This window comes from Mercenaria mercenaria, chromosome 16, assembly GCF_021730395.1.
Source record: "Mercenaria mercenaria strain notata chromosome 16, MADL_Memer_1, whole genome shotgun sequence".
In the NCBI taxonomy this organism is placed as follows: Eukaryota; Metazoa; Mollusca; class Bivalvia; order Venerida; family Veneridae; genus Mercenaria; species Mercenaria mercenaria.
This window is the reverse complement of record NC_069376.1, coordinates 43,666,371-43,690,785: the sequence shown is the minus strand read 5'-3', so window position 1 is coordinate 43,690,785 and position 24,415 is coordinate 43,666,371. Positions and strand designations below refer to the sequence as shown.

Here is a 24,415-nt window from a genome sequence, read left to right as displayed (position 1 = left end):
CACTGATAAAGGGTTTATACATGGTAACAATACATAACAGACTGTTGATAAGTCACACCTCATTGGAATATGGTGGCTGAAAACTGCCATTTCATTCTGGCGTAATGACGCCAGCAAGCCAGCGATACACTCATGCACCGATACGACAAATATGGTATATGTCATATAGGCCCGATAGACTCATTTTTGCGTTAGGGCGTCTTGGCGCTCTTCATATTGTATATCGAATGGCAGAAATCAGCCACGATATATTGACTGTAAACACAAGTACAAGTTCTTTGACAGCTGACAATATCCCCGATAATTAATTAAAGCACGTCTCAGATCGTAGCAAAACTCAGATGGCATGTAAAATATGAAAAAAGCAAAACTCAGATGGCATGTTTTATGAAAAAAAAAAAAAAAAAAAAAATACAACACATAAGGACACAACAACTAAACTTCATAACTATAGTTGATAATGAGTTGTAAAATTACCAAATTAAATTATATTCTTATTATAAATATGCCTCATTTTCAAGAACTCCGGCCTTTTTAAATTTTAAAATATCTTAATTTTGTAATCATATATTATTTTAGATATAAAGGTGTTTTTCATTGTGAATTTCAGTCATTTTCGACATGAAATAATTTTCAGTTGATTTATAGATATGAACGCCTCTGAATTAGAAGGGCGTAAGTGGAAAATCATAGTTTTCGGCAAAACGAAAAAAAAAAAAACTGCCTACGACAGATACGCCCTACTAATTCAATAGAAATAACAGAAGGGCGTAAGTAGACCCTCCTGGTACAACATTTAAGTTCAGATACGTGATTCTGAAAAACATTTTACTTACGCCCTTTTATTATTGGTGAATTTGGTTAACACAGCAGAAAAAAGAAGAAGATATTTAGGATTATCACGGTATATATCTTAAAAATAAATGTATAAAAAACTTTCGCCCTTCTTATTCTGGGGCGCCGATATAGACTGTTCAAAAAACTTTTATTATTATTATTATTATTATTATTATACCAGGTTTATATGTACTTTTCAATGATTTTAATTGAAGCTATATCTTACTTTAGAAGTGATATGTTGACTTATACTCCTGTTATCAAAGCTAATCCTCAGATTTGGTTAGGGCAGTGGACCTATAATAACCCTCGACAATTTCCGTATGCTTACGTATCCTCCATATGCCATTCGGTATTCTTCGGACGTTTAGTTAGTTAAACACGCTCATGAATTTCCGTAAAAACCAAAGAACGCCGATATTCATATGGAGAACACGTAATTAGGAGATTATAATAACGTGCCCACCACCTTAAAAAGTTGTGTTCTCAAATGAGCTGCCTCATGAGAAAACCAACATAGTGGCTTGGCGACCAGTATGGATCCAGACCAGGCTGCGCATCCGCGCAGTCTGGTCAGGATCCATCCTGTTCGCTTACGGTTTCTGTAATTGCAATAAGCCGAGTTTGAAAGCGAACAGTATGGATCCTGACCAGACTGCGCGGATGCGCAGGCTGGTCTGGAGCCATGCTGTCCGCAAAGCCACTATGTTGGTTTTCTCATGGTGCGGCTCAAATATGTCCCTTGACAAATGAATTATTCATTCAGCATGTTTTGTAAAGTATAAATTTCAATGAACAAAGCGTAATTATGAAACGAGTTTGAAATGATATCAGAATCCTCATTCTACTAAGGGTTTTGAGGAAATTGATTTTAGATTTTGGCTAAAAATTATCTTTCTTTAGAATTGAAGTTTATATATATAATGAATATCTGAAAGAAGAGTTTTGGCTTAAACAATATTAATTAATATCCTTTCATTTACAGTATGTAAATAATATTATATTAAAAAGGCATCAGTACAGGATTGAATTGGAAGCACTCTCTCCTTGAAAGAGTTTTGTTTCTAAACTATCTAAAAATGCTAAATCAAGATACAACAGCTCTGAGTTAGAATTGCAATAAAGTTGTTAATTCCTACTATCTTGATCAATACACACCGAAGGAACCGTTCATGAGGAATAATTGACCTCCAGTATTATATCAAGCAGTTAATCTTTGGTACGTCACGACAAACGGTTTTCAATTTCGAATTGAAAATATAGTAAAAGAAGATAATTCTCAAAGCCTTCTTTTCCCGATACCTTTAAAGTTTCGTTTTTTCCTTGTTGTCGATCGATCTGCAGGCCAGTTCTTTCAATGTCAAAAAGTGATGATTTTGCACAAAGTACATGAACGAGTAGCTTTAGCAGTGATAAGTGCTTACAAATCTTATCTTTCAGTTGTTTGGTTGTAATTCTAATAATTACGAAATATTGTCGCATATATATCGTAACACGGCTAACGGCATGTTTCCAATTACACGATATTACTGACTGAAGTCACTTTTGTTGCACATTGCAATAATGCTAGTAACCATAAACCGCAAAGAAAAAAGCTGTTCTAGAGTGGGAAAAAGTACCCTGATCTCGAAATAATCTTGAAACCAGTAGATATGACCGTGCACTATTTTTGTTAAGTCTCCTAGCAACAAAAGATGTTACTGTTACAGTCTTTTCAAAATACTCTCATGCGTTTTCATGAGCTTTTTTTTTTGTATCAGAACGTTTGTGTTCGTCCACCGTGTGAATACTCTCCTGTACTGTCAACCCATCCAATCATTCGGACTCACGGCAGTCACGGTTTGTTTGCTTAGCTGGATTTTAAGCCACACCAACGCAATTTTAGGTCATAAGGATACTTTTCAGCTTTTGGTGGTAGAGAAAGGTCTCTCGAGGGGGGGGTGGGGGGGGGGGGGGCATCTTTTTAGATATGATTGGATACCACTTTTGTGAAAACTCATTCAAATCCTACCAATAATACGAACATAATAAACGAATTTGTTCATTGCATGCACGGCTAACACACGGAAGTTAAAGCATATTATGTATGTGGACTTCACAAGAGACGACTTTTTTCATATCTGTTCAGCTGTATAGCAATTATAGCTATTCATTCAAATACATCTACGGAAGTAATATATATGTATATAGAAAAATAAAATGCAATCTTCAACTCGACGACGATGTCACAATATTCTCAGTACAATGTCCATTCTTTAATTAATAACAGGTCAAACAGCGTAATGAACATATTTTGTAAAGAAAAAAAGTACAATATCTGTTACGGAACGTTATTCATGAATCACCGTCGTGCATGATGGAAATATGAGTGTAATATATCGGTCTTATATTCTCCAATAGTGGTTCATAGATTCGGAGCTTTATTAATTTTCCAAACGATTTCTTTACAATTTGCCATATTAAGTAAATTTCACCCATTTTGAGCACATGTTTTTTTTAAATTGTAAATATGACATCAATTGTCTCTGAATTCAGTTGTAAAATTTGCAAAATATTTCAAGTATCATAAAAATTAAACAGACGGTACAGTTAACCGAATTTCCTATGAAAAGCATTTCCCCCATTAAAGTTAAATGATAAAATATGAGCCACGTCATGAGAAAACCAATTTAATGACTTTGCGACCAGCATGGATCCAGAACAGCATGCGCATCTGCGCAGTCTGGTCAGATCCATGCTGTTCGCTTTCAAAGCCTATTGCAATTAGAGAAACCGTTAGCGAAGAGCATGGATCCTGACCGGACTGTGCGGATGTGCATGCTGGACAGGATTCATGCTGGTCGCAAAGCCACTATATTGGTTTTCCCATGGCGCGGCTCATACGCCTTTTTCAGCCGGAAACTCCGTTGCGTTTTATTGGATTTAATGTCGCACAGACACAATTGGACATATGCTGACTTTCCAGCTTTGAAGATGGAGGGAGACCGTGCATCATTTCATCACGAGCGTGCACCTGGATAAGAACCACCGACCTTCCGTAAGCCAGCTGGATGGCTGCCTAACACGAAGATTTCAACGCTTTGAGTGAGACTCGAACTCACATCGGTGAGGGTAAGTGATTATAAGTCAGCGACCTTAACCACTCGGCCACTTAGGCCCTTTTGGAATACTCCAATCTAAGGAGATCGTAAGAATGATATAGGGCTAATATCTAGTTTTTGTAAAATATATATGCCCCAGGAGGTGGGCATATTAAAATCGCACTGTCCGTCCGTGCATCCGTGTAAATTCTTGTCCGAGCTGTAATTCTGCCATCCATAAAGGGATTTTGAAATAACTTGGCATAAATGTTGACCATAATAAGACGATGTGTCATGTGCAAGATCCAGACCACGGTAGTTCCGAGGTCAAGGCCAAACTTAGAGGTCAAAGGTTAACAGGGTCTGTTCCGTGTCCGGTCCATAACTCTGTCATCCATGAAGGGATTTTGAAATAATTTGGCATAAATGTTTACCATAATGAGACGAGACACAGACCTCTGGCTCAAAAGTCAATGTCACACTTAAATGTCAAAGGTTAACAGAGTCTCTTTCGTATCAGGTTCATAACTCTGCCATTCATCAAGGATTTTGAAATTAATTGGTATAAATGTTCCCCATAATGAGACGATGTGTCATGCGCAACATCCAGACCTCTAGCTCTAAGGTCAAGGTCACATTTAGAGGTTAAATGTTGACATTGTCTGTTTCTTATCCGGTCAATAACTTTAATTGCCATTCATAAAGGGATTTGAAAATTACTTGGCAGAAATGTCCCCTATAATGGGATGACATGTCATGCGCGATATCCAGACCCCTTGCTCCAAGGTCAATGTCACACTTAGAAGTCAAATGTTAACATGGACTGTTTCTTGTCGGGTTCATAACACTGTCATTTATTAAGGGATTAGAAAATATCTTGACACAAATGTTAATCATATTGAGAAGGTGTGCCGTGCTTATGACCCGGATCTCTCAGGTCAAGATCAAGGTAACAAAATGATTCATACCTTAACTATTCTGGCAGACATCTGTAGCATTCATGGGCACTCTTCGGGGGCTTTTGTCACTAATAGTGACAGCGCTTGTTTAAAATATACAAAATGTATACATGTACCTTAAATACTTGTCATGGGTATAAAGCTTAATCAAACAATAGCGGTTACCTTGCGTACCATGTGTACATAGTTATCTCAGTGCGACTATTTCTGTATACAAAAATGGACCCAGCACTTCATTTGAAGAATGAAGAGTAACTGAAAACCTGTGTTTCTGTTTACCTTCATTTAAAAAAAAAGCCCTACCCTTAAGAGCATGTGCATATTTAACAATGAAAACATAAAAAATGTCAACCTGCAACCTCATTGCGTCAAATAATTACTAACGGCCGGACTATAGAGAAACAAATGTTGGCACATAAAAATAAAATTATATAAGATGTATGAAATAAAAAAAAAGATAATACATGGAAGCTTTAATAGCCAGAGGGAAGATGTTACAATTAAACGGGGTTCCTCAACGCAGCGTCTTGGATCTTCTGCTAGCTGTTCCTATTGTATATCAATAATCTGCCTAAAATGAATAATTGTACTGTCAACTTATTTGCAGATGATACAGTTGTTACTGTTACTATAATGAATTCTACAAAGGTGAGGAACACGACGACCCGTTACAATGTGGTCATTTAATCGAATCAATAAATGACGGGCCAAAAAAGAGAAAGACACCGAAAGCTAGGCCTACCGAAAGACGTACACCAAAAACTACTATAAAACATATGAAAATAAGTAAAAAAAAAAGATGGTTTAGACATATATTATGATGAAATATATTAAATGAAATACATTTGATCATTAATTAGATTGTGCAAATAATGGGGCCCATATTGTAATTTTGCACAGATATAGCCCACATGGATCCCATATATAGGCTTGCGTGCTGGGAAGATTTTAATAATGATAAAAGTGTCTTTCGGTAATGCGCAATGTAGCATGATACCGATATATATATATACACCGATAAATGACAGCTAAAATTCAATGCACAGAAATGCAAACACTTAGTTACTTAAATATATTTATAGCTCTTTGCCTGAATGGATTACAGACAGACTAGAACTTAGATCTATATGAACTTTCTACATGGACAGGTAGATAAGTATGAATAAGAAAATGGGAAATATTTCTATATGTGTATAGGTTGGCGTGGCACTTCTCCCTTTTTCTTTTTTTTTTATAGCTTATTTTATTACGTTCTCGCATTCCAGAGGGCTACCACGGTTTCCTATTTCGTAAATGATTTAGTGTCCTTTTCCCCTTCTGACGGAAAGTGGCGGATTTAGCCGGAGTGTAAGACGACACCACGTGACCGACTACGAATAATAGCAACGAAGTTGTTTACATTTGTTACAGGTATTTCAGCATATTTTCAATTGAATTCAGTGCTTTTTGTGTAAATTATGTAACATAAGTATTTATTTTTTTACTTTGTACTTTTCTGGATCTCAATATTGTTCTCTAATAGGTTTTAAAACTCTTTATAAATGATTAAATGGAAACTATTTGTAGTACTTTCGGATGTATCCGCATTCGGATAAAATTGTACATTAGAAACTGTAGTCATTTGATATCTCAACTTCTTCCGAATATTGCATCCACAACAACACAGTTTATTGTTCTGTGCTGTATCATTGTCATCTCTGGTTACTGTTGCACTTATATGTGTTTTCCTCTGTTGCTATATTCAAAAATATTTTGAAGGCACAGTGATTTGCAGGTCCGACTGCAAGGCCAGCAGTCTGGGTTTGATTCCAGGTCAAAGGCTTTAAGGCTGATATTCCTACAAGTGTTCAGTGCTGTGTGATTTACTTAAATTTGTACTGTGTCCAGCAGTATCGGCCTTAGTCGAACTAATCCGACGTATACAGTTTGTTTTATATTGTGACGGTCAAACTGTAACGTCGCGGTGGCTGCAAAAGTCAGAAATTAAAAAGCAGCCACTCAGCGACAGTAAGCTTGTCTATATCGGCCTAGACTGGATGCTGGGGAGATAGATATGATGCCTGCTGTGGGTTTGGCTGGAAATAAGTTGTTCCATCCATTCCGGGTGAGGACTTTGAGTTTCGTGGCCTAACCACATTAAACAAGAAACTTTACCTTTTGTTTAATTATCAAAAGTTTTGACAAGTTCTTCTCTCATCACATCCATTGTTTGATCAATTTCTCCAACCAATGTAGCCAGAGAAGTTGTTCTGCATTCTGTCTGATGTCTCATGCTGTTGACTGTACTTTGGGCAAGTGAAGATGAAGTGATTAACAGTCTCTGGCACAGGGCAACTACCACAATTTATGAGGAGTTCTTATCAATTTTTTCTCAGTGGTTATTAATTTAAGTTTTCTGTGGCCATTTATAAGCTGGTTCAAAGTTGAGTAAGTTCTTTTGTTATTTTCGCCTATACAGTTCCTTTTCCCTACTGTAGTTTAGATGTCCTGGAGAATGTCTGTCTTTTCTGACAATAAACCTTGTTGTTCGATTCATTGATGTCCTTTTCTTACTGAGTGGCGAGGGGTTATAGAAATGTTCAAATGGTCTACTTCCGTCCTTCCCTCTGTCCCTAACATTTTGTGTCCGCTCTGTATCTCCTAAACCCCTCGAAGGATTTTCATGAAACTTGCGTCAAATGATCATCTCGTCAAGACAATATGCAGAACTCATGAGTCATGCAAGTTGTCTCAAGTTCAAGGTCACAACTCAAGGTTAAAGCTTTCAGTCTTCCATTTTGTGTCTGCTCTGTATCTCCTAAACCCCTCAAAGGATTTTCATGAAACTTGCGTCAAATGATCATCTCGTCAAGACAATGTGCAGAACTCATGAGTCAGCCAAGTTGTCTCAAGTTCAAGGTCACAACTTGAGTTTTCCATTTTGTGTCCGCTCTGTATCTCCTAAACCCCTTGAAGGATTTTCTTGAAATTTCAGTCAAATGATCACCTCATCAACAGGATTTGCAGAACTCATGAGTTAGCCATGTCGGCTCAAGGTCAAAGTCACAACTCGAGATCAAAGGTTTGAGTCTTCCTTTTTTTTGTCTGCTCTGTGTCTCCTTAAATCCCTTGAAGGATTTTTATGATACTTGGGTCAACTGATCATCTCATCAAGACGATGTGCAGCATACATGATTCAGCCAGGTCTGCTCATGGTCAAGGTCACAACTTAAGGTCAAAGGTTCAGCCATCTATTTTGTGTTCGCTCTGTATCTCCTAAACCCCTTAAAGGATTTTTATGATATTTGGGTCAAATGCTCACCTCATCAAGGTGATGTGCAGAACTTATGAGTCATCCATGTCAGCTCAAAGTCAAGGTCACAATTCAGGGTAAAAGGTTCGACCTTTGTATTTCCTAAACCCCTTGAAGGATTTTCATGATACTTAGAACAAATAATCACTTAATCAAGACAGTTTGCAGAACTCATGAGTCAGCTATGTTGGCTCAAGGTCAAGGTCACTACTCGAGGTCAAAGGTTGGGGCTTCCATTTTGTGTCTGCTTTGTATCTCCGAAACCTCAAGATAAGTTTGCAGACTGGCAGTCAGTATAGAAATGGACCATTCCCTCTGTTTTTTATCATACTGGCTTCATATGTAATATGCCAGCAGTCATTACAAGTTTTATATTATTTCAGATATTTACATCCATTAAGGTCAAACTCAACCTTGATTTATATATAACTTATAATCTCTTGCATGTTTTCAGGTGTTCATGGTCACATCCAGTCCAATAGAGATGGAAAAGTTACTCCTACTTCTCCTCCTTGCTGTTAGTCACATCAGCCTAGTATCCTGTGCCTGTGATGCAGTTACTGATGCAGCAACCTACACAAGTAAGGTTCATTGTTTAACACAGTTTTTTTATCAATATTTTAGTTATACAGTAATGCCGCTCTTAGACATTTTGTCTTAAACATGGTTAATCAGATTTTGGTCAACTAATCAATTTGTTCGAAACTTAACCAACTAATCATTTTAAACACATTGATTTGACCAATATGAATATAAGCACTGTTGTAATAAAGCTGTCAAAGATTTTCATTGACAAGTATATATTTTGCAAAAAAAAAAAAGTTTATAAAATTATCAATACCTCCCTTTGTCTATCTTGGCTGCACAGTCAAGATAGACTGAAAATAAATTAATTTCAAAGCATCACATTGTTTTCAAACTTGCCTTTTGTTTCAGGTAAAAACATTCCAATATTTGAATTTTATCAAACGCAAATGTAAAACTAGAACTTATATCAGAATCAAAAGAATTAATCCACCTTTTTTGTATTAAAGGGAGATAATTGCAAAAATTCATGAAAATACAATAAATTATACATTTCTAATAAGAATCTAACTCTATTTATGGTTCTCTTTGTTCCTTAAATAAATCTCTAAACGGAATATATGAAAACTGAAAAATAACAGAAAATGTTGCTCAGATGATCGTTAACATTTATGGATAATATTCCTGGTTCTTAATTGAACAACAATTCAGATAGTCAAACATGTGCTGTCTTATGGACAGCTCTTGTTTTTAGAATTTGTTATCCGTCTTCATACTGTTATAACAATGCAGATACATGACATCATAAATGCTGACACAGTCAGAAAACGGAGAAGTATCGTAACAGGATGCTGAAATTACCCAACTGTACAGTGTCTAGCTGCTTTATAGAGATGTACCAACAATTTGTAGTTTTTTTTATCATTCTCCTGAAACTTATTCATTACTTAAAATAAATTTCCCAAAATGTATTTAGCATTTTACCTCGAAATTTAACCAATCACATGCAAGACACTTTCAAATTTTCCTTCAATTCTTTTACAGGAAGAGTATACATTTTGCACAGTATTCTGTGAACAGTGTTACTGACAAGATGATCTATTTATAGCTGCATGTAAAAAGTGGTAAAAAAAGTGAGTTGGATAGAGAATACGAGCAATGAAGTGAAGAAACCATTGATTTCTTCACTTCAAAGCCTCTACCCAATCATAGATTTTTTAGCCATGTGCTTTTAAGTGTCTAAAACTGTATAATTGATGTTATATTTCTTACATTGTAGGTGAAAGAGCAGCAAATGCTGTAGAGATGAAGTTTTACAGAGCCCAAACAACAGAGGTGAGCTATAGACTGTTAAAAAGTTTTGTTTTATAACATTCTCATTTTGAAATCCCACTTAAGTTACAAGTGTACAACATAACCATATAAATGTCAGTATTTTTCCCTTACTACCATTGGAGTGATTTCAAAGTTGGGGATGGGTGCAGGAAGGGGAGGTGAGTGGAGTTGAGTGAGGTTGTGGAGTTGGGTTCAAGAAGGATGGGGAAAGGGACCTGCCAAAGTTTCCCAGAAAAAATTCGGACAACAAGAAAGGCTTTTCGATTGCAAGTGGACACCCTATAATATTCCTAACAGTGCATCTGATTGCTCTCCCATAAAGGCTTCTTTTCATACATACTATTTTTTTTCTGTGAAAAATCATGCATTGAATATCTAGGTACAGTATAAAAAGAGAAACAAGTCTTGTTGTGTACTAGAAAATTCCCGCATGAAAACAATTTAGAAGTAGATTTAAATTTGCATTTTTTCAATTTTACAGTTCAGCATAATCTTTCCCATGCATTATGAATCTGTGGGGTCTGATTGGCAGTAGAATACACTGTTTGCTATATTTTTCTATTAACGCCCCATGTGGGACGATCTATGTATGAAAAGAATTGGAACCACTGCCTTACTCTTGCATGATCATAAGAGGGGACTAACAGGGTCTTAACACCTGGTTTTGCTGTAACTCTGTGATTCCAGCCGGTATGCAAATTTTTATTCCATACCTGTGTTTTTATTTCAATGTAAATGAGATGTGAAACCAAAATTTGTAGTCCTGTTTGGTGCCATATAACCTATACTGTGTTGGTGCGCCGTAAAACCCAAATATATAAATAAATATTTTCTAACACACTGCTATTATGTGAGTTTAAGTTGACATTGATTGAGTTTCAGAAATTATTAATTGTAATTTTGTTGAAGTGCTTGACTCTCAGTCTAGTCTATGTTACATCAATCGTTATCTTGATAATTGTTAAGGTCAAAACACAGAAATATTTGATACAGATGTACAACATATTCCCTGACCAAGTGCTGTCTGCTATGGTGAATATTTAAAATATTCTAAAAAAGTTGTCCCCACTTAAAATCAAATGCAATTTCTAAAGAAATAAGAAAGAACAATGATCAAAAACTAAGTGTCCACCTAGATATGTGAAATTTCAGCACTTGGACATTATTGCAAATGCATCAAAATAAAGATGTGTAACAATCCTTTGATAATGTGTAAATGGTAATTTTTAAAGGTATTGAATCATCCGAAAGTGTGGCTCATTTATGCAATTCAATTCAATTCAACATATATATCATAAACTGACATTTGTTTTGTAGAGTTATATATTATGTTTTTTTGCATTTCAATTTTCGTATGAAACAATCCTTATTCTTTCTATCATTTGAAGTGTTTGTAATCATTTCATTTTCTCTCAAAATGTTAAAGGCTTAAAGCAATATCATATGTTTTTATCTATATTTTGAACAGTGGATTAGTGACAGTGTTACAAACAAGGTGGCAGCACAAGTCATCAGTAAAGCTAACTCTTACTGTGCAAGCAACACGGGCACTTGTGGACTACAGTCCTGCTGTACTTCTGCGTAAGCTTGATTTAGTATTTTTTCTATTTCGTTGTTGTATACACTTCAGGGTAGTAATTCAGTAATACACTAATAAGTATTGATATATGAAGATCATTTAATTTTGTAGGCAAGAAATTTTGAGGTTTTGATCAAAACAGCTATTTCATTGGGTTATGAATTTTTATACGCCCAAAGGGACGTGTTATGTTATGATGCTGGTGTCCGTCCGTTCTTCCGTCCGGATGTCCGTTAGCAATTTCATGTCCACTCTGTAACTCTAACACCTTGAAAGATTTCAAGGAAACTTGACACAAATGCTGTATTTTATAAGCACACCGAAACAACATGCAGAGCGCATGTTTTAGATGTCTCACTTCAAGGTCGAGGTCACACTTAAGAGTCAAAGGTCATATTAGTTTGTTTCAAGTCCGCTCTGTAACTCTTGAACTGCTCGAAGGATTTCAAAGAAAATTGACACAAATGTTCACCACACTAAGAACGCATGTTCCAGATGACTTGCTTCAAGGTCAAGGTCACACGTAGGGGTCAAATGTCATATATAACTTTGCTTTGTTTTTATTGCTCTGCATTGCAGTGCTCTTGTTTTTATTTGACAGATCCCTCTTTTGTTCACATACAATAATTTTTTTTAATTACTTCCGTTTTACGTTACTATAAATAGCTTATTTTGAAACTTTTTTATTATTGGCCGTACAGAAAAAATGGGACCACTTTTCTGTGGTACAACATGGATGTTACATCCAATTTTTAGGTGTATTTTGACATACCTTTACCTTGTAAGGATTTTTTTTTTTTGTGGATATAGAATTTTTTTAAAAATTTCTTCCCTTTGTTGTCCCTGGCTTTTGGGCTTCACATTTAAAGGCCTTTAAATTTTGCTCCCATCTTCTGATGTAACCCTTCGGGCGTATATTGCCCCGCTGAGCAGAGCTCTTGTTTTATTTTTACTTTTAAGGATAAATTGAATGGAAATTTTTATATGTTCATTGTGATTTAACTCTGTGCAACCACAAAATCCTTGAAAATCTTGTACATATATGAGCCACACCATGAGAAAACCAACAAAATGCATTTGTGACCAGCATGGATCCGGACCAGCATGCACATCTGCGCAATCTGGTCAAAATCCATGCTGTTTGCTTTCAAAGCCTATTGTAATTAGAGATACTGTTAGCAAACAGCATGGATCATGACCATTCTGCACGGATGCGCAGGCTGGTCTGGATTCAAGCTGGTCGCAAACGCACTATGTTGGTTTTCTCATGGCGAGGCTCATTTATGATTTTGCTGTAGTTACTATATAAATTTTTTCAGGCTGAATTTTTGACTGGTAGGATGAAATTTTTTGTCCTGCTAATACCGGTAGTTAAGTATTGTTGATTTTCTTTCGGCTAATATTGCCTTTGTATATTTTTAGGTTTAAGGAGACTATGGTTGTGGTTTCTAGTGGCTATCCACAAGATGACCTGAAAGATTTGCTTCTGAAAATTTCCCTGGATTTTCCCTCAGATCTGAACTCAACTGGAACCCCTCAGTGTGTGATGGGAAAGTCCGCATTACAAAGTAAGTTCCAAAAAAAGAAAGGGTAGATTTCCAGCAAACACAGAGTACCACAAACCCACAAACACAGCCGTAGAGTCTGGTGCCTCTCAGAGACGGCCTGCAACAAAAAGAAACTGTAACAGAAAAATATAACATATGGGTTACTTCATAAATTCAACAACAAGTACATTTTAATCATATGCAAAATACAAAAAGGGTTGGGCATAGTTAAATGGGTAGAGTAGTTGAGAAAAGTGGAAAAAAGCAAGAATCTATATTCAACAGGGAAATCCACACTCCAAATAACACACTTGCATACACACAGACACATGCACGAACACTGCAATTAAACAAGTGGGAAAAAACAAAAAACATAATAAAAGCAGTACAAGTGTATCTGATGTTCACAAACAGGGCTTTATTTGAGCCGTGCCATGAGAAAACCAACAGCGCAGTCTGGTCAGGATTCATGCTGTTCGCTAACGGTTTTTCTAATAACAAAAGGCCTTGAAAGCGAACAGCCTGGATCTTGACCAGACTGCGCAGATGCGCAGGCTGGTCTGGATCCATGCTGGTTGCAAAGCCACTGCACAGATGCGCAGGCTGGTCTGGGTCCATGCTGGTCGCAAAGCCACTATGTTGGTTTTCTCATGGCGCGGCTCATTTGTTTGTTTGTGTTTATATTGTGATGTATCGACCAAATCACCTGTTTATAACTACATTACAAGCACAAGTTGCTATTTAGTTAGTTGCAATTTCAAACTTCCATGCATATGCATACTTGTGGGATTTCATTCTTTATCATACCCCCTTTCAAGAAGTGGGGTTTATATTCTTTTACAGTAAGATTTTGGATAATGATATTAAAGAGAAAGCTTATGGCTTAAGTCAGTTGCAGTCGGATACCATGATCAGCATGATTGCCTGTGATCATGATGATGAATGTATGAAACCAATTGTTTATGGAGCTAATGTTTCAGAGGTAAAACTTGCAAGATGCTTTTAAGAATTATCCCACTTTTTATTTAGATTTTTAGGATAATGTTGATGCCTTTTCACAGTCTACCTGTCATTGAGAAGGGACTTCATTCAAACTTAAAATGGTTATTCCACATCATCACCCATCTCATGTGATGCAAGAGACATAACTCTTGCATGGATATTTTATGAATTGTCTGCTATTTTTACTTAAAATTTCAGGATGAGGTTTTGTTGCGTTTTCATGCTATTTCTGTTTTTACTGAATTGATTTGATTTGCACTTACTATATTTGTTCTACATCTTCATCCGTATGATATGACACAAGGGCTTTAGCATACACAATAATTATTTATGGGAATCTTGCCCCCTTTTTCGTTAAATTTTCTGGTTAATTTGGATGCACTTTCTCTACATCTTCGTTATTACTTATTTGATTTGATTCAAACAGACTTTTCACATCATCATATGACACTAAGTTAATAAATCTTACACTAATATTTTATGAATTATGCCCCCCTAAACAATTTTGGTCAATCTACTTCAGACCCTGTTATTCACTTCGGCAAGATTGTGCTTTCACTTCCAACACTAAGGTGGCATCCAATGATGATTTCTAGGGAAAGTTTTCAAATCCATCAGTGTATATACAATGGAAGTATACTAGTGTTGCCACAAAGCTTGCTTCCAGAGCTGGCTGTCAAATATAGTCCATTGTGCAATAAACCGCAGAAAAACATGAAACAAAACCTTGTTCAATCTTCATTACTTGTACTCTGCTTGCTCACAGCAAATCAAATTTCCATATCTTCAGATATTTTAATTGCTTGAATTTTTTTTAATTGAGAATTTAATTCTTTGTTTAATTGCAATTATTTGATGTAAGATTAAGTCGATATATACTCGTATATCAAAGTATTACCTGTAGTGATATTTGTCAACTGACACATCAATCAAGCTTATTTTAGTCATTGACAGCATTAGTTATCAGTCTTTCCCCAAACATTTTCATCATTTTCAGCAATTATCCGTGAAGCAAGGGAGGCAATTCATGATGATACTGGATTTTGGATCACTTATATTGATGATGAATTCACTAGTCTTCCCCCACCTACAGAGTTGAACAAGATCATTATCCCGATAGCCTGTGCTGTGATTCTCGGACTGGCAATCCTTACAATCATTTTGAATGTTTGGAAGTAAGGTCTTTTGTTAGTTTACGCAGATTTATCAGGATATTTTAATGAAAATTCCATTGTTTTTGTTTTAAAATTTTTCAACTTCTGGTTTAAGATGTTTGTTACAATATTGTTTAGCGTAATTGTCTATTAGTAGGACTAATATAAATGATTAAATGAGAGAAAAAACTTTGAATAAATATAACATATTTTGTTAAGATTAATGATTGATTCATGTCTTGTTGTTTACGGACCATGTTATTCAGTTTGTGTTCATGAGATACATTGTAATGGCAGACAGTGATGCACTGTTTGACAGAATATTACAGTTGTTGGGCATTTGACATACCTGGTAACTGTTTCACAATGCAAATGTTAAAAGGTTCAATTATAAACACTTGTTGTTTTGAAAACATGAAATATGTATTTTAGCAAAAAGAAAGAAGAGTCACTGAGACGTAAAAAGATCATTGAGCAGAGAAAGAAGTCTAAGAAGGACCCGCCCATGTACAATGTTGACACCCGGGATCCTAAAGCTCCCAGCGGCCTCACCGGAAAAATGTAAGAATTCAAAGCTTTGATTAGGCTAGGAAAATCATTGTATCTACCAAGGTTTGCGAATTATCTCTTAAACAGCTTTTAATATTTAGAGGGGAAGGAGCGTGCATTTTTATAAATTAGACATTAGAATTAAGTAAAACATTGACACTGGTGACAGCATACGATATACGAAAATCAGATTTTGAACAAAAAAGCTACAATCCAAAAATCCACTTTAAAAATGCTTATCCCTTACCTTGACAGCTTGTAGATACAATGACTTTCTACCTATATATTTCTCATCCTGACCATTTTTCCAAACACCCAGCCTTTTTGTTTCTGACACTTTTACTGAGCATTTGTTTGATGTGCTTGTTATTGTTTAACTTTATATACTCCTAGTTTTATGACACTGTTTGATATTCCTGCAAAACAATATGTCACCACATTAACAAGCAATTTACTAATTAAGAATTTTAGGATTGGAATTTCAACTCGGATTTAGAGTATACAACAATTTTTGTTCAGTCGTTAGCTGAAGATTTTTTGTACAGGGTGTATAGTAAGTTTGCTCCAGTCAGGCAAACTGCGTAATTTATTTCACTGAGATGTAAAATGCATTTAGGAAGACCCTTTATAAGGACTACCTATGGTTTTGATGTTCTGGACTTCATTGTTGCAAAAGTTCGGATGAATGTATGACATATTGTTAGTTAATGTTTGTCATCTTTCATTTAGTATTGTAGAAGTTGACAGTTTTCTCTAAATTTCTTGTTGGTGGGCCCTAAATTGTAAACTAAACAACACAAACATGTTTCAGTATATTTATAAGATTTTTTTTTGTTTTAGATTATTATTATAGTTGAATTTATATAACACATACATTTGTTAAGGATCTGACGTAAGTGTTATGATCAGAGGATGGAGTAATGCTTGCCTTTTTCTTAAAGTTGTCTGAATTGTTCCATTATACTCTGTCAAAAGAATTTATATTTTCTTCATAAAGAAAATCTGAAATCAACCAAACTTTTTATCAGCACATTGTCAACATTTCAGTACAATGTATTGTATATGTCTGTAAATCTGTAAAACACTGCTAGTCTTACTTTCAATGTTGTTTGCTATATCTATTTACTTTTTCAGCAGGAGCAAACTTCCTTTATACCCTGTATATAGTTTTAACACTGCCTTGCTTTATCTAAATGCTTGTCATTTATCATGGTGTTATTTTGCAGCGATAAGAAACAGAAACCAAAAAGGTATGTACAGGTTATTTTTCTACTTCTCGTTTCCCTTTATTCCCAGGATGTGAAAAATATGACTGAAAATTTTCCTATCTGCCTTCCATATTTCTAAAGCATTATCAATGTGAAAGCATAACATTAAGCAACAAAAAGGTTGTATTCGCAAAGAAACATTTTTAGCTTTTCTGATTTTTGAAAAAAATCTGTGAGGTATTGTCTTCACATGATCGTTGGCATTGGTTAAATTTTTTGTTTAGATCAACCTTTTCTCAAAAACTGTTAGAGCTAGAGTTTTGAAACTTATTTATAATCATTAGATGGCTGTGTAAACCAAGACCCATAACTCTGATATGCATTTTTTCAAAATTGTGGCCCCTCTGAGTTTCTTGGTTAAAATTTTGTTAACGTCCACCATTTCTCACAAACTATAAGAGATACATTTTTTAAACATTTCACACTTGTTTATCATTATTAGGTGACTGTATAGGCAAAGAACCATAACTCTTATAGGGATTTATTTAGAATTGTGGCTCTTTTTTGTACTTAGAAAATTGAGTTTCTTGGTTAAAATTTTTGTTCAACATTTCTCACAAACTATAAGAACTACGGCTTTGAAACTTTGCACACTTGTTTATCATCATAAGGTAATTATGTAGGCCAAGAACCATAACTCTTGATTTGCATTTTATCAGAATTATGGCCCTTTTTGTACTTAAAAATTCTGAACTGTAACTCTTTTCTTACATACTGTCCAGCACTTGCAGACAAGTGAGGCAACCGTAGGCGGTGCCCTTGTTTTAATTTACTCTTTGTTCCCATATGCAGAGGAATCCTTTTTTGACCCAGTGCTTATAAAAGATCAGCATCCAAGAAATAAAAGGTGCTATGTGAAAAACAGTACATTGGAGAAAAATGAATTAATTTTGTTTCATAGATTTCTTACCAAAACTGTTCATATGAGTATTGTAACTCATAACAAAAACTTATAAATTTTGAAAGAACTGAATGTCATATACTTGTCAAGCTGATGATATTTGATTTTTTTAAAGACTTTTCACAGTCGTCAATAATAAAGGTTGCATTTGCTAATTGTAACCTATCTTCTACATAATTGTATCAAAAATCAAATCAAATGTAATCTTGAAATGTAAGTGGCAGGTATTGCCTTTTTCTCCAGTAGATATTTCTAAAACTTACCAAAAAGTGGGTCATAAGTAACAGATCTGTATATGATTTTTTTTAGTAACAAAATGTTATTTTTGGCTCAATAAATAGAGTCAGACAATTATGATTTTATGTTTAAATTACGGATTTGGAAAATGTATAGGTCACAGTAAGTAACAGTTACGACCTTATGTTTCTGTGACATCAATATGAAGAGCTGGGGTTTTTTTTACATATAAAGGATACACAGAATGTATACTATTAGACCAGGTTTATTTTCAAAATTCATGTCGGTTCTAAAAAAATGTTATGGTGATTAAAAAGGCTCTTTATGGAGAATAGAAAAGATTTTTATGGTGATAAAATTAATAGCTCTTTGTGCTACTAGTTTACTGCTGATCAATTTGACTAGAGCATAAATTGAGCCACGCCATGAGAAAACCAACATATTGGCTTTGCGACCAGCATGGATCCAGACCAGCCTGCGCATCCGCACAGTCTAGTCAGGAACCATGCTGTGCGCTTTCAAAGCCTATTGTTATTAGAGAAACCATTAGCGAACAGCATGGATCCTGACCAGACTGCACGGATGCGCAGGCTGGTCTGGATCCATGCTGGTCGCAAAGCCACTATGTTGGTTTTCTCATGGTGCGGCTCAATCACAGTTATGTCATTTCAAGAGAATTATGTCTGTATATCCTTTGAAGCCAAACACAAAAGCCTGGAAAGTTGACAAGTTTTCACACTTTTCTTTGTTGCCTTTAGTCGTAGTTGCATTTTGGAAATTAATGGGACACTTTATGACTGCCAGATTTATGACTGGTTTTTCAACATTTTGGAAGCAAGTTTTTTTTTAATTTTTGATAGAAATTAATACCAAGTAATTCCAAAACCCCTAGAAATTATTATACATTGCAGACTGAGGTAACAACTTTATTTCCATTCAGTAAACTTAGAATACACATTTCTCATGGTCAGTGCATGACCCCCTATTGATTTTAGTCCAGTGGGTCAAAGGTAAAGGTCACAAAGACGGAGTAGAAAAACAATGTGTGCTTGGTATCTTAAGAATGCTTTAACCTGTGATATGCAAACCTGATATTTTGCATTGGCCCTGAGCTATGCACAACCAAGATTGCCTTTTAGGTCATTGGGTCACATTGACTATTAATACAAAAACTTTTTTCCATTCAGTATCTTGAAAATAACCTGACCAGCAATCCTCAAACTTGAAAGCCACCTTTGTCATGGGAAATGGACGACCTCTAATGATTTTAAGGTTGTTTGGTCTCAGTGACTGTTATTACACAAACCTTTTCTGCTTGATATCTTAGTCAAAGTTCATAGTCACTGTCATATGACAAATCATTGAAGCAAGAATCAGACAAAGATGAATATCACTAAGTATAGAGGTGGTGCATAACATTTTATGAAAAAAATTCACTCATTTAACCTTGAGCCTGCTGGCGACAAATGGTTTTGCCTTTGCGACAAGTGCAGACCAAGATCAAACTGCACGTCTGTGCAGGCTGATCATGCTCTGCACTGTTTGCTATTCAGTCAGTAAATTTTCAGTGAACACCCCTTCAAATAATAAATGGTATTGCTCAAATTGAATGATGGACAAGTCCATTTTAGAAATTTAGCAGGCTAAAGGTTAAAGTAATCCTAACTTGGCATACCTAGGTCATGTAAGAAAATTTTATGCAAGTTGCATACCCTTATCCTCAAAATCAGAAACATATTATATTCTTTTAACTGTCAAAGAAAATGGGAGAATATCATTTCTACAGTATAGTTTAAAGGAATTTTACTTTTTGTCACCTTACTTTTAAAGCATTTTTATTTTGGAACCATGTCCCGTTAATCCAATTTTATTAACTTGCTTTCATTTATAGATAGCAAGAGTGCTTAGAAACTTCATTTAAATGCACTAGTATTGGCCTTGTATTCGCTACATAATATTATATTACTCACTTATATACAGTCTTAAAAGCATAAAATGACAGTTTATAAGATAGCTTAACTGTTCAAATAAGAATAAGACAGTTTCAGCCGTTGGGGGTTGAGGGGGGCATGCTTGTTTGGCCTGCTAGACATACATCTTCTAGGTTTTCATTAACCAGGTTTAAAACCTGAGTTATTAGATTGGGGTATGTCGTTGGTCGGGCGGGCGGGCGGGCGGCGGCGTCAAACTGGTGTTTCCGGTCAATAACTTTTGTTTCGGTAAAGATATTTGAATAAAACTTGGTATGTATGTAGCTTATATCAAGACAAAGGCTGGGATTGATTTTGAGGTTTCTGGGGTCAAGGTCAAGGTCACTGTTACTTAAAATAGAAAAAGGGTTTCCGGTCAATAACTTAACTTAGGAATGAGCTATCATGATGAAACTTGGTGTATAGAAAACTTATATAAAGTTGTAGCTTGGGATTGATTTTGGGGTTTCTGGGATCAAGGTCAAGGTCATTGTTACTAAAGTTAGGGTTAGGGTTAGGGTTAAGAGTTAGGGTTTAGGGTTAGGGTTAGGGTTGTGCTTTAAAGTGGTGCACTGTGATTCAGTATACTTTTTTATTCTTATGAAAAGTGCATGTTGAAAACCTGGTTTCGTGGCATTGCCGCGTTTCTTGTTTCAGATTTTTCCATTTTCTAACAAAATGAGTTATAAAGAATATTTTGTTGTTATTTTCTACAAATTGTTAAACAGTTTGATGATGAGTTATAATAATGTAAGTGACAGTGAACGAGAGACCTCTGCAGCTAGCCGGTAAGATTTTCATGTGCAGACTGGATTGTGAAGGTGTGTTGGGAGCACATGAAGTTTTATGAAGAATTATCTGTAAGGTGTGGTCATAGGTGAAGGCAAAGTGGACATTTAAAATTGTCAGGAAAGAAACTGGCTAAGTTTATCATGATTAGGTTTTACCTTCTGATCCTGAAAGTTATGGGTTTGATTCCATGCATGGTCCTAGTCTTTCATCACTGACACAAGTACTTGTAATGTATTTTCTCAGGCAGACTAGTGAAGGTACTTCATTATTTGTTCTAGCATATAACTCATGTTCTTGTCATTTTTTGGTGGTGTTTTAATAGGAAACAAAAGGTGTGTTTACAGAGAGAGCCTTAATAATGAGCTCACATGTTGTAAAAACACCTTTTCATATATGGGTGTTTCGGCCATGGCAAAGTGTAAACTCATTAGGACCCAAAAAAGCAGATAATTCAAAAGGAAATAATGTCAGTGTGATAAAACAAAATAGAGATATTCCCTCACATGGAGATTTAATGATGTTATGGCTAATGGATTTTTTTTAGAGTTTTTATGAGTTTTATGTTAAAAGCAGCATTTAGTGCATCTTCATTTGGTGATATTTCTTCAGAATCCTTCCGAGCGTGGACACCAACCAATCCCTTGGGGTTCTGTAGATGTTAGAACACGAAAAAACACGACTATGTTATCCCTACATTACTGTGTTAAAATAGCAAACAAATGTACATGTAAATGTTTTTGTTGTTTTAAACACTTCTTTGGTTGCACTAATCTAAGATACAGTGCACTCTCTCTAGAATGAACACCAGTGGGAAGTGTGAAGTGTTTTTTATGTACATGTTATGTTTGACATGGAAAGGTTAATTCACTGTAAATGATGTTCAGTGGGAAGGAAAATGTCTGATTTTTTAGGGCGGTATCATTCCTATGAGGTTGTCCCATAATAATATTATGTAAATTAAATTTTGATGTGACGATATGCACTTGTTGTTTGATGGTTTTACAGTGTTCGGCACCATTGCACTATCAGGTTATGACTTTAGCTGCTTGGCATAGCTCATATTGATGTAACAGGTTTTCCACTGCAGTTATTGTGTATGTTGTTGTCATGGTTCAGTTGGAGTGATTGGGTACTGACTTTTGAAAATTGCAGCCACTTCTTAAGAACTTATAAAAGGTCTGCCAAAAATGCAGTATGAAGGTGGCGTGAACATGTATGGAAGTGGTGGTATATGAGCATGTGGTTGTCATGTTTTGATACAACAAGTTGTGTTACATGTGCTATGCACTATTTCACAAAGTTCCACTGCAGCCATCAGTACCAACTTTAAAACTGCATGATAGACTAAACATGAAATTAAATAGTTATTGTTAATTGCAGTGAAGATACTAAGGAAAAGTTACAACGTCGGTAAGATGTAGTTGTGTATGTGTTTATAACATGTCATTTGTGCAGCACTGACAACTAAGCCCTATTGATGACATTTTTTGACAGCTTTTGAGTAAATGACCAATTTTGAACATTTCTTGGCCTCTTTGAAATCAGCTTCAAAATCCGCAGGAAAAATGTTTTCTTAATCATTCTGTTAAAACAAGTTCTAATGACTGTTATGATATTATGATATCATTCCTCAGCCATGCCCATATGAATCTTGCCTTTCTGAAATTAACTTTTATCTTTTAGACATGGTTTATTTACACCTGGCTAATGACTGTCTCTGTAAAAAATATTTTCCCCTTTTGAAGTTGTGTTCAGCTCCTTAAACTGAACATGATCCCAGAGAGAATAATCTTATGTAATGGCATTGGCAGATCCTCCTAAAAAGACATGCACACCTATAAATTGACATTGATTCTTGCCTAAATGATTTCTTAATCCCCGAAATGATCGAGCTAACTGTAGAAAATCTAGCTTAGGCACCTGACCTATTTCATTATTTATTAAATGCATGTTTCACATGCATTTTTGAACAATATTTTGACCTCTTTGCACTGACTCATTTCTATATGATCAGAATATTGCCTCAGAGATTGTTTTGATTAAAGATGAATGTACTCTGTATGTACAAGTATATGATATAGTTTTATCAAAATATCCACCAGATTAGCTCGGTAGGTAGAGCATAAAGTTATGAATCACAAAGTCAAGGTCACTAAGTAGACAGATAGCTGCGCCATGTGAAAACCAACATAGTGGCTTTGCGACCAGCATGTATTCAGACCAGCCTGCGCATCTGTGCAGTCTGGTCAGGATCCATGCTGTTCGCTTTCAAAGCCTATTGCAATTAGAGGAACTGTTAGAGAACAGCATGGATCCTGACCAGACTGCGCAGATGCACAGGCTGGTCTGGATACGTGCTGGTCGCAAAGCCACTATGTTGGTTTTTCTCATGGCGTGGCTCAAATGTTCTTCTGTCCTGCTTTTACAGTATATCTAATCTTGTTCATACTCCACATTGGATGCATGTGGGGGAAGCTATTATTTACTTGTGGAGAACAAGTCAAGGTTATATTAGTGCTTAAGAACATAATTGAAATGGTTTAAATAAATTGTGGGGGGGATGGTTTACAAAATATCAGATAAAAAGAAGAAAAACACAAAAAACCAGTTTCAAAAGTGTTCTGTTTTGTGGATGTATAACAAAATTTTCTTAAGTTTTTGTGTAAATTTTAAGGCTTTTGTATCTAACTTTTAACAGTTTTGTTGTTTTTAGATATTTCATTACTGTAGCTGTCATTGTAAACTATTTTGATAAAAAATTAGCAGACATAAAATCTGCCAGGAACCACTTGTGAAATTTGTACATCTGGAATTCTTGAGTGAAATGATTACAGAGTTAAAAAGTTGTAAAGGAAAGTAGTAAAATTTATGAAATTAACAAAATTCTTGTACATTGCAACAAGATGAAATATGATTAAAGATTATGCTGTGGTTGGAAATCATGCACAATCAAGGTTATATATATTGAAGTGTTAGTTTTGGTCATTGACAGAAAGCCAGTTGTTGATGACTCTTTAAGCGATAAAGTCGCAAAATACAGATATATGTTGAAAACTTTAAAATAAATGCATATAAACATACTTATTTTTTTCGACATTTCAAATACATATACATTTAATATAATATAATAACAAAATTTGATTTGTTTGTCAATTTAGTAAAACAAAAAATATTTGGTGATAGTCTACAAGTTAAGGCATGGACCAATGAGAGAACACATAAATTACATTCAGTTTTTGACACATGATGTTCAGTTGTTTACTACATGGATAAATATGATTTAGCATAATTTGATCATATACAGGATATTTGTTTGTTTCAGTGAAATATCAATTTTATTTCTCAAGTGAGCATAAAAAACTGAAATTTTCACGAGTGGTGCTCACGA

The 24,415-nt window shown here is 35.3% G+C and overlaps 1 protein-coding gene across 12 annotated transcripts in view; it reads left to right on the top strand.

The window, feature by feature from the left end:
* The first annotated feature begins 6,198 nt into the window (after positions 1-6,198).
* The window catches only part of LOC123540362 (uncharacterized), a 32,379-nt gene continuing 14,162 nt past the window's right edge, over positions 6,199-24,415 (top strand). For 5 of the 12 annotated variants that reach the window (XR_008367844.1, XR_008367843.1, XR_008367845.1 and 2 more), the window contains exons 1-9: positions 7,869-7,937; positions 8,623-8,749; positions 9,973-10,028; positions 11,497-11,609; positions 13,030-13,175; positions 15,154-15,331; positions 15,743-15,871; positions 17,086-17,109; positions 20,964-21,023. Coding sequence is in view for 9 of the 12 variants with exons in the window: in XM_053526878.1 (XP_053382853.1) it covers positions 7,899-7,937; positions 8,623-8,749; positions 9,973-10,028; positions 11,497-11,609; positions 13,030-13,175; positions 15,154-15,331; positions 15,743-15,871; positions 17,086-17,109; positions 20,964-21,023 (872 nt within the window). In the remaining 3 variants the exon portion in view is untranslated. Of the gene's footprint in view, positions 6,287-7,867; positions 7,938-8,622; positions 8,750-9,972; positions 10,029-11,496; positions 11,610-13,029; positions 13,176-15,153; positions 15,332-15,742; positions 15,872-17,085; positions 17,110-20,963; positions 21,024-24,415 lie in introns of those variants that run through there. The other 7 variants (XM_053526883.1, XM_053526877.1, XM_053526879.1 and 4 more) reach the window with 6 other exon arrangements.